The sequence below is a fragment of the Stylophora pistillata genome, chromosome 11 (genome assembly GCF_964205215.1).
Source record: "Stylophora pistillata chromosome 11, jaStyPist1.2, whole genome shotgun sequence".
NCBI classification, from domain to species: domain Eukaryota; kingdom Metazoa; phylum Cnidaria; class Anthozoa; order Scleractinia; family Pocilloporidae; genus Stylophora; species Stylophora pistillata.
This window is the reverse complement of record NC_142529.1, coordinates 25,475,382-25,490,589: the sequence shown is the minus strand read 5'-3', so window position 1 is coordinate 25,490,589 and position 15,208 is coordinate 25,475,382. Positions and strand designations below refer to the sequence as shown.

Below are 15,208 nucleotides of genomic sequence, written 5' to 3'. Positions count from 1 at the left end.
GTGAGGCATTCGACTTACGCCACCCATGCAAACCTTCGGCGATTCAAAGCACACTTATTACACCTGACACCACCAGCTGGGAAATTACGTAAAAGTTATGAACGGAATTCTCACCCTCACAAAGACCAATAGTGAAAACAAAAAAAACAAAAACCAAAAAACTATCATTTTTATCAACAGAGAAGGTGTAATGGAGAGATTCTTGAGCAGAGGATTCCGGCAATTAAGAAATCCGAGAAAAAGAAAAAAAGAAAAAAGAAAACCAAGGTAAAGGTGACGCTCCGAAAGCTAGAACTTGAACCTTTTTCAACATTCTCTTTGGCTTTGTCAGCCTTAAGCAGCTAAGTTTTGCTCCTAAAAAATAACATAATAGTAGTGAAAGTCTGTTAACCATTTTAAAGAGGAATGTTATCGTTTGTCTCACTATGTGGTCACTTGAGATGTGGATCGCAACGTTTCGACTGCATACATAATGCAAGTCCGCACCAATAACAGCCGTGGAATTCCATCCAATCACAGCTAAGCACAACAGCATATAGGTGACACGTACACTGTCCACCTCATCGCCTCAAGATGACTAGCACTATGCCGTCGGAACGTTGCGATCCGCATCACAATAATAATAATAATAATAATAATAATATTTATAATAATTTATCAATTTATAGTGCGCTATTTACATACAATGATCAAGAGCGCATTACACTTTTGATTAAATTAAAAATTAACTTAAACAATATAATATGTCAAACTGAGAATAGAACTGAATGTAAAATTGCTCACCGATAAAAAGTTTTAAAAAGATAAGTCTTAATATGCGCCGTAAAACTGTTCACATAAGTAATCGCACGAAGTTCTTTTGGAAGAGACTTCCAGAGCCTTGGCGCTGCTACCTTAAAAGCTCGATCACCTAACGTCTTGGATCGAGTAGCTGGCATAGAAAGTAAAATACTATCTGAAGATCTAAGGTTATATAAGGACGATTTAAATCTTAGTAAATCACATAGATATTTAGGAGCAAGGCCGTGAATTGCTTTGTACGTAATAAGCAGAATCTTAAATTCTATCCGGGCTTTAACAGGGAGCCAGTGCAGACCGCGAAGAAGGGGTGAGACATGACAAAACCTAGATGCATTACAAACTAGCCTTGCTGAGGCATTCAAAACTCTCTGCAATTTGTTAAGCTGGTAGTTGGGCAGCCCATACAAAAGACTGTTACAATAATCAACACGAGATGTAATAAATGCATGGACAAGCATTTCTGTTGATTCTCGAGACAAATACTTGCAAATGCGTTTGATATTGTGCAAATGATAAAAGGCAGCACCATATAACTTGCTAACATGAGTTGACATAGTAAGCCGCTCATAAAACCATGTGCCTGGGTTTCTAGCTAGTGTTACCGGACAAACATCAATCGACCCAACCCTAATGCAATTGATGTGAACCTTGGCCAGCTGCTGCCTGGTACCTATAATTAAAAATTCTGTTTTGTTATCGTTTAACATAAGATTATCTGAAATCATCCAACTCCTAATGTCTTTGATACAGTCAGTCATAGACTTGATGGCAAAATCAGCATCCACGGATCAATAAGGGCTGAATGATACATACAACTGTGTGTCGTCCGCGTAGCAGTGAACTTGTGGAGGATGGCGTTCAACAATCTGAAACAGTTTGCGCGTGTAGATAGTGAAAAGCACAGGGCTCAAGCATGATCTTTGAGGAACACCTTGTTTTAAAGGAAACTGAACTGAGAGACTACCATTTACAGAAACACGCTGGGTCCGGTCAGATAGATACGATTTAAATCAGGTAAGCGCATTGTCAGAAATTCCCAAATCAGACTCAAGACGACCAATCAGCTTATCATGATGTGTCGTGTAAAAAGCTGCACTCAAATCTAATAATACAAGCAAGGTGACATGTTGGTCATCTATAGACATCAAGATATCATTTTTAACTTTAAGTAAGGCCGTCTCCGTGCTGTGTTGCTGTTTATACGCCGACTGGAGCAGAGAATGTAAGTTGTTAGCAGTCAGATGCTCCATAAACTGCGCAGCCGCAGCCCTCTCCGACAATTTAGAAATATAAGAGAGGTTACTGACCGGACGAAAATTTTTGAACGCAAAGTCCAACCCAGGCTTCTTGACGGATGGTAACACAAGCGCCTCTCTCCAGGCCTCAGAAAATCGACCGGTGTCAAAAGTGACCTCATCGTGAGACAAACGAGTAAATTTATCTTTTAAAGTGTTATTTACCATGATGAATAACCACAACCTGTTTTGCTAACCGGCCTCAAAAATCTATCTATTCTCACTAAATTAAGAACGCGTCAGACGAAAAACGATTCAATCCACAGTGCACACTTTGCTTTCCATCATTTGCAGTCGTTATCCATTTTGCATCGTGAAACAGATTAGCATTTATTTGGTATCCCTCGGTCTTTACTTTCATTATCACTGTGGTGTTCTTCTGCACTTTTCCACGGTGAGTCGTTAACTCCCGGTCTCTCCCAATTTGGTTCAGCAGTACCTGATTTACATTTCCTACTAGAGTTGGTAAATTTGCCATCGCGAAACAAAATGATAAGTTACGGCTCTCGAGTTCTTTTAACTTTGATGGCAATGAGTCAAGCTATTTTGTGAAATGGTTAAATTATGGGCCCAAAACTGATGAACTTTCTTAGAGGTAAATTTACATTTCCACTCTGTATTTGCAGCGTAAACTTGCATTGACAACTCCTTCGAGGGGAACACGAGGCTAGCATAAAGTGCAACTTCACAACACTGCCGATCTTAAGAAGTCGTTACTCCAGCCTTGCAGCGAAACCTTCAGTGAACCGCAGATGCAAACAGATACACAGGGTGAAAAATAAATAATAAACTTGAGATCGGTAAGAAATGCGATATTTTGAGAAAGTAATTAGCTATAGAGAAGTCTCAACTCGTCAAAGAGGCTGAAGAGAGTTCCGGGAAGGAAAAAAAGATTCGCGTCCCCTTATTTAACACATTGCCAAGGTCAATAGAGGAAACGGAATGCCTCTTTATGTATTCTGAAAAACGTTCTAAAAGCTATCAATCACGAAGTATAGATTTTAAATGGACATTTCGAGAGACCTAGTCCTCGATAAATAGTCCTCGATAAATAGTTTGGGATGGCTGAGGAAATCTAGAGACCACTCAGGGCTGCCAGCTGGCGCGCTGTTTTTCAGTTCACTCGCTCCACTACTCCCCTCTTCAAATTGATTTTTTTTTTTTTAACGTCCTTTCCGTTGGCAGAGGTTATTCTTCTTGGTGTCTTTATAAGCCAAAGTTTCACTTCTAACCACTGCCTACGTACTTTACGGACAAGTTCTCTTGTTCAGGTTTCGCTTCACGGCAAAGCGCCTTGAACAGCCAACCTCGTTCCCAGGGCCTTTTCCCATCCTCACCCCAAACCAAGGGAAAAGGCCCTGGGAACGAGGTTGTTGAACACCATCCGCAGCCGTTTAAGAAAAAAATTATTTAGCCCCTGCACTACGTCAACGTAGAATAGTACTTAGTGCTGACTTTTGTCTCGTTTTGATGTTTAAAATGCCAATCGCGCCATCAGGAATATTGATATTGAAGTAAAGAATCAACGAGATGAAGAAAAAATAGACCTTTAAAAATAGATATTGAAAAACTTATTTACATTCAGTTTGCGATCTAGGTCTTGTTTCTGTTTGTGCTATCTTTGCAAACCGATCTCGTGTCTGTTTTATGAAATTTTCATAGGCAATCGCCATTAACTTTGTTGGTAAGATTATCTTCAAAAAACCTTTCAGAACGCTGCCCACCTCAGAAACAAATAGCAAATAAATTTCTAGAGGTCTCTGTGCATCTTAATTAAGATCCTAAAATGCAAAAATTCAAATGCATAGTATTGTGAAATAATTTTCTAATAGATACTTTGTTTATATTTTTCGTCGACAATACCATAGGTTTAAATGAAAATTCAACGTGAAGATGAAGCAGTGACGATGTTAAGTTAAAGCGAATAGCTAAGCACGTAGTAGCAGTTTAATCCTTTATCGGAAGTCGAATTTTATCGAATGTTTTGCGATAAATTTAAGTTTTATTAGTGGCAATAAATTCTAGAAGGAAAATTTTTAAGACGTGAGCGAGATAAAAAGCAAAATAATGATAACAAGCGGAAATTACGAGAAGGTCATCTTTCATAGGCCATGCTGCAAAAGAAGGTTCGTGACATGTTTATGAGCGAATGGGATTTTTTCTTTAGTTGTAGTGCCTTAAAGGAAAAAAAACACCCCTATTTGCTTTTAAATGATCCAATTAATCAAGATAGGCATTACCTATGCTTCCGCAGGTAATTTATGAATCCACAGTGGATTGGCAAAAGTGCCGTCTTTTGCGGTTTTCTAATTTGTACCAAATATACTTTATTAATTGGAATAACATGGACTAGATTATTGGAAAATCGGTGCGCGCTTGGTTTTTCTCTCTTCAGTAGACTAAATAAAAGAAAATACAGAACTCCTATGGGTTTTAGTTGTCTTAAGGCAACATACATGGCGAGAAAAACAACTCACGTGTTTATACTTTTATAGTCATTAATGTTTTTGTAGCAGGAACCGCATAGATCCTTGGAAAAGCTGCTAATTCTGTTTTACGAAACCGAAACAGAAACAACACTGCAGAAAATAGAGCCAAAATTTGTCGTTACGTTCTTTATCGCTGTAATGTCTGTCGGTTTTTGATGGGATAAAATGTACCTATTTTGCCACTAAATATCTAAAGCATAGAATACAATTTAAAATTATTAATGCCTCATATTATATTTCCCGTCGATTTTTGTCTCTTGCTACAATCTAAGTGCGTATGGTTCTAACTACAAACCACAAAATGAAAGTCCTCCTAAGCCAAACCGCAACGGATAAAGATGAAACCTCATTTTTAATACTTCAAAATTTATAGCAAAGTACGCAGAAAATTTGCATTTTGTTATCTTGTGTTTACGTAGATGACAGAAGCGATGACAGGGTCTTGTTTGGCACTGACGCACTATTAGAATGAATTGTCAATATCTCGTTTTCTTCGGCTCTTCATTATTACGCCATCTGCATGGTTCAATAACACAGGACGGGGCCTATTGCCAAGTGTTTTGAATTGCATTCATAAAAGTTTCACCGCGCAGGGAGAGAGTTGAGTTTTATTGGCAGTCTAACAACACATACCACATCCCTGTGTTCTAGCAACGCCGTTGTTTTTGACATTGTCTACGGTTGGAGCTCTCTCCGTGAAATCACCTGCTATCTACAACAGGCAGCTGCCCATCAAGATCTGGGGGAATAAAATCAATATCCTTTACCGGTTGCTGAATTGCCTACGTATAAGAATATCTAATAGAGAATTGTAGTAAAAATCCAAAGGGAAAAACACCGCGTATATATCACCGTAATAACGATTACTTTTTAACACGGCTAAGCGCGCAACTGCAGCTCCCAGCTCAGCGTCACTGAATCTTTCTATGAAACTATGGATACAGACACGGAAAAAATTATTATAAATGTTGGTGGGAAACGCCATGAGACGTACGCCAGCACACTTCAAACCATTCCCGACACGAGACTTTCATGGTTAGCTGGCAGTTACCTCAACAGAGATACTAAACAAGAATTTTTCTTCGACCGAAATCCAAAAATCTTTGGCATCATTTTAAACTACTACCGTACTGGCCATCTCCACGCGCCGAGAGATTTCTGCGGTCCGCTCTTTCAAGAGGAGCTGGCGTTCTGGGGAATTGAGGAGAGAGAGATGGAAGCATGTTGTTGGCCGTATTACACGCAACACCGAGACGCTGAGAAAAATTTGAAGGATTTTGTAGGACCTGAGTTTGAGGATTCGGATGAGAACGACGACGACGACGACGAATTCTCGCCGGAATCCGATTCAACATACGGTCAGGCGACTACTTTGTCATGGTGGGCAACGTACAGACCTAAAGTTTGGGCCGTGGTAGATGACGCTCATTCATCTACCAGAGCTAAGGTATTAAACATGTTTGAGAAATATGTTACCACTTTTTGTTTTAATGCGTACATCCGGTTTAAACTTTGCCGATCACGATTTAAAGATGAAGTCTTTTATGTGACCTGATCTGTTGCTTTTCCAAGGCTGCAACAATTTATTCGTTTTAAGAATCAATCTTTTACTATAATTTTTCTTGTTGAAATCTAGCTAACGAAACTCGAACGGGGAATAAAATGAAAGCTTTTCGAATTAAATTATCGCAGTGCTCGCTAAACAGTGCATGAAGAATTATTTACCTGGTAGGTATTGCCTCCTGAATAAACAACGGTTTATCCTTTCTTAAATGCTAGCGCTCGCATAGATGAATGGAAACAGCGAATCATTGACCACATCAGGGATATTAGCGTAAAATAAAGTATTCAATAACTTCTATTGAGCGAAAGGAAACTGTTGAGTTGGAGTTAAAAGAACGGCTTGAAAACACAGCATTCAGAAATGATGAAATCGACGAATGGACTTCGCACAAATCTTATTCTTTTTATTTGCATTTGGACGAGTTTTCCTACGGAAACAACCAAATTGTTTATTTTCATGGCTGTTTTTTCATCCTTCGGAGTCTTAGACGCTGCTTAAAGTCTAGTTAGATCAAATGAAAACATGCCCATCTGATGTTACGATTACAATAGCAGCAGTACAATGTTGTGCGAGAATATGGTTTTGAATGCGCTTGCTTTGATGTCTACTTTAGATCTTTGCCCCCGGGTTTACAAAGCAACAGGAACATACGATTAAGTTCGAATCCCTATTGATTGAAGCTTAAATACTGGTCGGGAAAAAGTAATCTGGCTGCGAAACTTTAAAATGGTCTAGAATTTATGCACTTTTGGGGGGGGATTTATGCCTGAAGTGAAATTCTAGACTTTAAACAAAATTATTTTGTCATACAGAATGAAAGAATATTCTCGTTTTTTGACAGCTGGGCCATTTCCGACCGGGAATTTGTGCATTTGTTTGTTATCAGCTATCAAAAATATTTTTGTTTTTACCTATGGCAACGCACGAGATTGTGCTGGTAAAGCAACTCAAACTTCAGTTACAAGTCAGTAAGTTTTCAATGATTTTTATTTCAGCGCCCTTCTGCTAAATCACTTTTTAAAACACCTCGCTCGCTTTTAAATTTATCATTTTTAATACCGTCTGGTACTTTAGGTGTAAAATTAGCATCTCAGTTTTGAATATTTATCGACCGCTTAAGTTAACACCGTACTAATTCTAAGGAATCACTTAAATTTAGAAGCAACCCGTACTCATTTTTCTTTTATTTTTGATCCTATCAAAAACCGAATGGAAGAATAAAATAATGAAGAGGCAATATCATTGCCTGGGGGTTTCCAGCAATTGTTGATTCCCAGGATCAAAATGCTCTTTATCATGGATATTACTTTGACGCTCTTTTTGAAATGGTGACATATTTAAAATGAAAACAGATTTATTTTAACCCAGCTGTAGGGAAATCCTCTAAAATCTGATATTGAATGTTTCTCCCCGAAGTTCCGCTCACAATCACAATTTATGCAGATGCGACGCCTTTCTGATATCGCGGACAAACACATCAACGGAATATTTCTAATCTAACTTTTTCTTTTTTGCTTATCCTTTCGCTGAGTTTTCTGGGGCGACGTTCTGAAAGATGCGATACAAATTTCCCACCGGCTCAATCACAGCAAAGTTTGTCTTTTCCGCTTTTGTATTCATGATTGTAGCGTCTGTAGAATTGTTCTTAGTCAAAACCAGAAATTAACTTATCAACTGGTTTTGGAATATGTGTCAAACAAAGTAACAACGTTTCAAACGAAGATTGCTTTGGGTTCATATTGTCAGACTCTAATATCTAACTTGATCGGCAATTTATTGTCTAGAGAATTCTCGGTGCAAGAGTTCGACGTTGGAAGACATTTCCCATTTAGTTTGCGCGAATAGGATGCGTCTTGCTGCCGCTTTGGCAAAGTGATATGATGCCTAGCAGAAGTTTACATTAATAATAAAATCATGATGAAACATCATATGTCCGGGAAAGGTGCACATATTTAATGCCAGAAAAGACTTTAAGGAGGGTTCTGAGTGAGATAAAGTGAAACATGGAAGCACCACCATGAAACGTGATCTCAGTTTGATTTCATTTGTAACGAATTCTTTCTGTTGTTAATAACTTTATCGCACCCTCCCTAAAAAGACGTTCTTTTGGTAAAACTGCAACTTAGCAAGAGCGACGAATCACTTAAACGAAGTTTTATACCAGTGTAGATTGAAAAAAAAAGAAAATTAATGGAGCCATGTGTATTGACAAGCCTTCGATTTATGCCAAAGAACAAACGGGCACTCTGTGTAATCGAATGTCTCATGTGGAAATAATGTTTATGTTACATGTTAACTGACATTTCCTCTTTAAAATGGAAGTGCAAAGGCCTCCGAATAAACGGCCGTTCATTCTAGATTATGAAACAGGGTTTTTAGAGGCGACATCCTGTGTAAAAGTTCTAGGCATGAAGTCCGCATTCATTTGAATTCGACATTAAATATTTTTAGCCTTAAGTCTCCGTCTCTTTTTATTTTATCTTTAGTTCTATCTTAATACATAATTTCGCAGCTGCGTCTTGTTTGATTAAAAGCTGTACGTGATTTCGGTGATTTCAGAGATAAAGAGGGCATATTTAGACTATAGCAAGCGCAAATAATCACAAAAATAAAGCAAAAGTGATCTCAAGAGCCAGACGAAAAAAATAAAAACAGCGATGCATCAGTCTCTTTCGCAGAGGGATCTAGTTTCGTTCGAGGGTGCCGCTAGTTTCCAATCAGCCACCGAATTAAAGAACACCAATGTAATCGTGGATTGCGTTGGACATCCACTTGCATTTAAAAATACTGTCACAAAAATTCTTCCATCTTAAGTGTCTAGAAAGCTAGTCATTTCTTTGTAGGTGAGGTACGAGAATATAGTGTTACATCATGGTAACGACTTCTACCTGATAAGTTCAAGTATTCTCATTACCCGTTTGCTGGATGCTGTATGGATATTACAAAGAGAAGTTACACTTAAATCACTTCTGGGAGTTCTAAGTTAATGCTATAGAAACCTGGATAAGCTGGATGGATCACTCAATTGCAAAGGACAGGGGGCGTCTCACTAGGCTTAGCCGCAAGTTGCTCGGTAACTTTTCGGCAACTTTCGAGATTTTTGGCAACTTTTTAGAATTTTGGCAACTTTTAGAACTTTCGGCAACTTTGGGCTTTTTGAGGTTCTTTGAAGCCACTTTCTTCACGTTTTGAGCCACATTGGTCAGTTTTCGAAAGACATTTATTCAATTTATTCTAAAATACAATAATCAGGACCCCCCATGGGTTGACTTTTGTGATGCCTTATCAAGAGGTCAGCGGTATCACGTTGCACGTTTTTCAAGATGGAGGACAATTACAGTGACTATTTGTGGATCAAGTGAAATTGAAAGAACGTCTGATATTATCATTGGACTTTGACAAATAAAGTTTTGATAAGAAGCAATGTGCGAATTTTTAATCTTTAACACCCAAAAAAGGTACGAAAAGCAGAAAAATTTTGCCAACTTTTCGGCAACTTTTTGGAAATTCAGCAACTTTACGGCAACTTTTTGAAAAAAATAGCAACTTTTTGTTAACTTTTAGACACTTTTATCGGAAACTTTTTTGGGATTCATCGGCAACTTGTGGTTAGGCCTAGGTCTCACTGAGCTGAGATTAGGTTTGGTAAAGGACACGACACAGGTTCAGCTTTGTTTCTAAAATATTGATATTTAAAAAAAGTCTTAGAAGTAATCAGCCTTTAAAAAGTTATTTAAAAGCTTTCATTTCCTTTTCAGGTATTCGCCTTAACTTCTCTCTTTATGATTCTGGCCTCCGGGGCAGCTATGTGCGTATCGTCAGTGGTACAGGATAACAGCAATGTCTACATTAGAAGCTTTAACTATGCATTTTGCGCCTGGTTCACTTTGGAATTTGGCGTAAGGTTGTTATTTTCCCCAGACAAGTTGGCGTTCTTTAAGGAAATTATGACGTGGGTCGATCTTATATCGCTGCTACCGTTCTATGAAGACATAATTTTTAACTCTTGTAAACTAAATTTTCTCCGAGCTGTGAGACTTATTCGTACATTTCGTGCTCTGAAAGTTTTCGCCTTTACAAGCGGTTTACAGATTATAGTTCAATCACTCAAAGCGAGTTTCAGAGAGTTGATCTTACTGCTTATAATTCTCCTCATTCCTGTTGTCGTATTCTCTAGCGTGTTGTTTGAAATCGAGTCTGATCAACCAAAACAGAAGGACTTTCAGAATATCCCACAGGCCTTTTGGTGGGCCATCATTACCATGACAACAGTAGGTTATGGCGACATGGTACCGGTCACGATCCTTGGGCGAATCATTGGAGGAATCTGCGCAATATTCGGCGTACTGATTGTGGCGCTGCCTGTCTCGGTTATTGGCAATAACTTCTCCACTTATTACTCTCACGCGCAAGCAAGGCTTAGCCTTCCAAAGAAAAAGCGTCGCTTGATCATGTGTGAGGCCAAACTACGAGCTAATCCTAGACAAGGGCAATCACCCTCCAGTACAACATCACTGCGTCCAAACGGAATTCACGAGGTTCCAGAAGTCTTGACGGAGACCCCATCCAGGAGAGGCTCGGCAACAAAGTACCGACGATACCACCGGCGTTCTAGAAACACTTTATTTGCACATGGTGATGTCTATATAGGGCCAACAAGGTTTGATAGGCCAAACCTCCATCACGCTGAAACATGCAATGAGGAGGAAAATGAAAATGAAAGCGAAAGTGAAACAGGGAAAAGTGAATGTCCCACCGCAAGGGAAACCATGAGTAGCGGAGACTTAGAAAATGGGGTAGAAAAAGCAGGAACCTTACTTCCCCAGACTAGTGAGGAACTTCCCCGTCTTTCCGCGCTCCCTAGAAATTTCACACTCATTAACTCGACGCACGAGAGCGAAGAAATTATCGAAGAGGACTCGAGGCCTTCTTCAGTTCTTTCTGAACGTCGTGGGATGAAAAAGAAAAAGTTACACCCTGGTGTCCAATCGTCTCGTCGTAAAAAATCCAGCAGTTCTCTCTCAAAGTCGTGGATAGAATTAAAAGCTGAGCGAGCGCAATCACCACAGGAGAACGGGCGTCCTCAGAGTTCCCGCGGGAACAAAGCCCGCGTGTCTCCGGCGGATGCACGGGGAAGTTACAAAAACCCTGGTATAGAGATGGAAAGTTCCCCTAGTTTATCTTCATCCCGGATTTACTCGGTACCCTCGTTTAAGATGGACATGGAGACTACCAGACTGGATAAAGGACATTTACCTGGCGAAGAGAACAACTCAAACTCGGCGATTGTAAATGACAGCAGTCACAGAACTACTAAATCAACGGAGCACGATTTTACGAACGGTTTTATAGCCTAGCAGTAGAGAAAACTAAGGAAAGTAATATATATTCGTTCACAATTGCATGTAGATGAAAATTTCCGTATTTTCAACCCATATTTAGTGTTTAATTAAGGATTTTCCTCTATCTAGATCACGCTGTAGAGCACACTTCTGAGGCTAGCGCTGGATATTCAGGGTGTGGCTAGAGATGGGAGGGGGCTCCTGGTGTGCTCCTATCCCCCGCTTTATTAAATGACTCTCTATAACGTCAGCAACTTTAAAATGTAGTGAGAAAGCGAAAATCACTGATAAAAGTCTGCACGGTATGCTTCACTCAGTGCCGGCATCCAACAAATTGACGCTTAGGCTAGAACACAGCGTGGATGTGAACATAACAGTCAGGCAGCTATGCTAAAAGGGACTTTGCCTAACCCCTATTCCCTCAGCTCTTCAAAAAATCCTATCCACTACCCTGGGTATCAAGATCAACCCAACTTCGAATGACTCAGCTCTTGCCCTTGTTAGGCGTTTACGTCGTCGTAACTTCGCTCCCCACTTCATTTAAGCACTGCAAACACTTTCTGTCAAGATGCAACTTCATGTAAGTACCTATAGATGACGAAACTGATGCAGTCTTAAGACTTTTACATCCAGCCAATCACTGGCATAGTTCTGGTTCTGGAGTGAGTGGAATTTATCTCCACTGTTCTGTATGGGAAAACGCAGGCTCGTTTTCCATGATTTATAATATGCTCGAAAATAAAAAAAAAAACATAAAGAAGTTTATATTTGTATTCATACCATATTCGCTAGGCAACGTTCCCTAAAAGTGTAATAATTGTAATAAACATACCGATCAGACATCAATTCAATAAAGTTATCGTAATTAGTGCTCTGAATGGTTTGGACTTAGGTAGGATTTATTGAAGGACATGCCGAGGAAATAGAAAAGGGATCAATTAATCTTTTGTTCCGGTGGTAATAGACATAGAGTAAAAAACCGTACCTATTTTCTATCATTAGAATAATCTTTCTGGTTATCATAGAGATGCGCGCGCTCTGATTGGTCGAGGATTGCATTACATCTCGCTTTATTAAAAACTGGATCATTGGATAATACAATTCAAGACTTTTTATTGGCTTAACCATTATGCGTATATGAGCCAATATACCATAATCTAATATCTGTGTGTTGTAACATTCGCTTTCTTCTTACAAATTGAAGTCGAAAATATTTGTCTAATATCTTGGGGGCATTTTTTTAAAAATAATTTTAATAAAACAATTATTCCACTCGCGTTTGTTGGATATGTGATGATTATAGCCAACTCTGCGCTACGCGCCTCGTTGGCTATCTATCATCTCATGTCCAACGCGCGCTCGTGGAATAATTATTGATTATTAAAAACTGGATCATTGGATAATGCAATTCAAGACTTTTTATTGGCTTAGCCATTGTGGTATATCAGCCAATATACCATAATCTAATATCTGTACATCGTAATATCCGGTCTCTTCTCACGAAATAAAGTCGAGAAGATTTGTCTAATATCTTGGGGGCGTTTTTTTTTTAATAAAACAATTATTCCGCTCGCGCCAAACGCGCGTTCGTAGAATAATTGTTAAATAATCATCTCGTGCGAGGTGATCATAACAGGGGCGCTAAATTTTAAAGTGGCTGCCTCGCATTTTGTCAATGGTGAAATGAATTTCTAAAGGATTCGAAAGCACCAAAGCAGTTATGCTAAAAAATTATTCGCGACAGGTTCAGTGAACATTGTTGAATAATCCACCATCCATCCCCTCGACTTCGTCTTGGGGAGTTTTCAACAATATTAGAGAGATTTAGCACCGCGTTTACGTGAAATGTGAACGACAAGAGTGACCACGTGACCTTGTCTTTTTTCCGCCATTTTTTCAGGTTTGCCGGTTGCCCTTGCCCTTTTTACGTGAAAGTAACCTGTTTCGCGATTGCCGTGTACGTAAAATTTAGCTTCACTTTTTGTCTTACAGGGTAGAAGTTATTGCCGGATAAAGGGCACCAAAACTATTCCTTAAAAGTCATACAAGGGCTCCTTCAAATCCACCATGATGTGAGCTTACGCGAAGCTAAAGCAGCAAAGTTCACGCTATTTTACGTGAAACGTGAAAGGGCAGGCTGACGTTTGCCGTTTTACGTAAACGCGGTGCTAAATAATCTCCCTATTCAATTCACCTTCTGCGAATAATTGTCAAATATCTTAGCGCGCTGTTACCAGGTTTTCCCCTCGCGACAGTCGCGGAGGTTGATGTGGGTTTTCTTTGGTAGTCTTTGTCTTTTGAGATGTCGTTTGCCAACTCAAGGATTTACGTCTTTGTAATCAAAACAACGTCTCAAGGTAAGACTAACGGCTACTTAAGTAAGATTTCTTCACAGCTCCACCTCATTTTGCATGCAGTTCTTGGATAAAGTAAAGAGTGGTAAAAAACGATGGATTGCTTTTGGGACTAGAGCTTTCAAAAGTACGGGGTTATACGAAAATCTTTCCGTAATTTCAACTAACATATACCTGGACTACGTAGCGTAAACAAGCCTTTGAAATTGGAAATCACGACTTTACCAAAACATGAGAAGGAAATGGTACAATTTGAGTCTAACAGGTGGTTTGCACGTTACGTCATGGCCGCCATGTTGGTGGACGTAAACAATGGATATCTCGTTAGCTTCTTTTGTTCTTCCACCAGCATTTGTTCCTTTCACCATTGTTACCTGTGTCTCTAGAGCTTGGTTGCAAACCACCTATTTCTTTGAATGATCGAGGCATCACTGTCGATAATATCAAATTTGAAGTTGTGATTGGATAAGGTGTTGTAAATTTAGAGGAGAAGGAATTATGACTTTCATATAAATCATGCGGACTTTGAAAAGCAAAGAAACAGTTAACTGTTACATTCAGCTTTGTGGTCCCATTCGAGCCAGCTGGACTTGAACTTTCTGTCCCAGGAAGTGTGCAGCTCATGGGTCAAGTTACTCTCCTTTATTAGGAAATATTTTAACATTTTTACCTCTGTAATGTTTTGATAGTAATCCTACCGGAAGTTGTCGTAGCGGAAGTTCTAAGACATTGCAAAGGATCATGGATATTTGTATGGGCCATGCTTTCCGGATGTCATGGCGGACAAATGAAGAGTACGCTCGTTTTATATTTAACCTGGGTTATTGTGCGGCCATCCAGGTGACATCGTTACAACCTCCAAGATCTAAATACTTTTTTCTCCACTGTCAATTATAGATATCTTATAATTTTGACAGCGAAAGTTTTCTACAGTGTTTTGAGTTTTTTGTTGTCTTAAAGACAAATTCTCACAGAAAGTAGTAATATGTTGTGGCAGAATCACCTAACTGGTCTCTGCTGGGAGTGAGAAATTTGAAATTTAAAAGCACTGTGGCTGACAATCAAGTGCCAGCCCCTCTGGATATATGAATAAAGGCTGATAGTTTCGAAAGAAACTGTTTGGGGCTGCGTCGGTGGGAGTAACGAAATAATTTGGATATATCAACAAAGTTAAAGTGGTAAATTGGCCACCGTAACGATTACAAAAGCTGACGTTTCGAGCGTTAGCCCTTCGTCGGACCGAATAGAGGAATTGTGGGTTGTGTGTGCTTTTAAAGGCAGAGAATGGAGCTACGTTATATGTTTTGTATAAATGTTGTGTATTTTAACCTGTGCCTTTCCTGTTTTTCCTGATTATAAATCA

At 39.2% G+C, this 15,208-nt stretch overlaps 1 protein-coding gene and 1 long non-coding RNA gene across 2 annotated transcripts; one reads left to right on the top strand and one right to left on the bottom strand.

The window, feature by feature from the left end:
- Positions 1-4,703: 4,703 nt before the first annotated feature.
- LOC148720822 (uncharacterized) lies at positions 4,704-6,488 on the bottom strand. The gene is made up of 2 exons (XR_015993323.1): positions 6,311-6,488; positions 4,704-5,324 (listed from the first exon to the last, which is right to left on the bottom strand). It is a non-coding gene; the product is annotated as an uncharacterized LOC148720822 (long non-coding RNA).
- Positions 5,321-12,713, top strand: LOC111336764 (potassium voltage-gated channel protein Shaw). Its single transcript, XM_022942918.2, has 2 exons — positions 5,321-6,032; positions 9,908-12,713. The coding sequence occupies exons 1-2, from the start codon at positions 5,520-5,522 to the stop codon at positions 11,504-11,506; spliced, it is 2,112 nt and encodes a 703-aa protein (XP_022798653.1). The 5' UTR covers positions 5,321-5,519; the 3' UTR covers positions 11,507-12,713.
- The last annotated feature ends 2,495 nt before the right edge of the window (positions 12,714-15,208 follow it).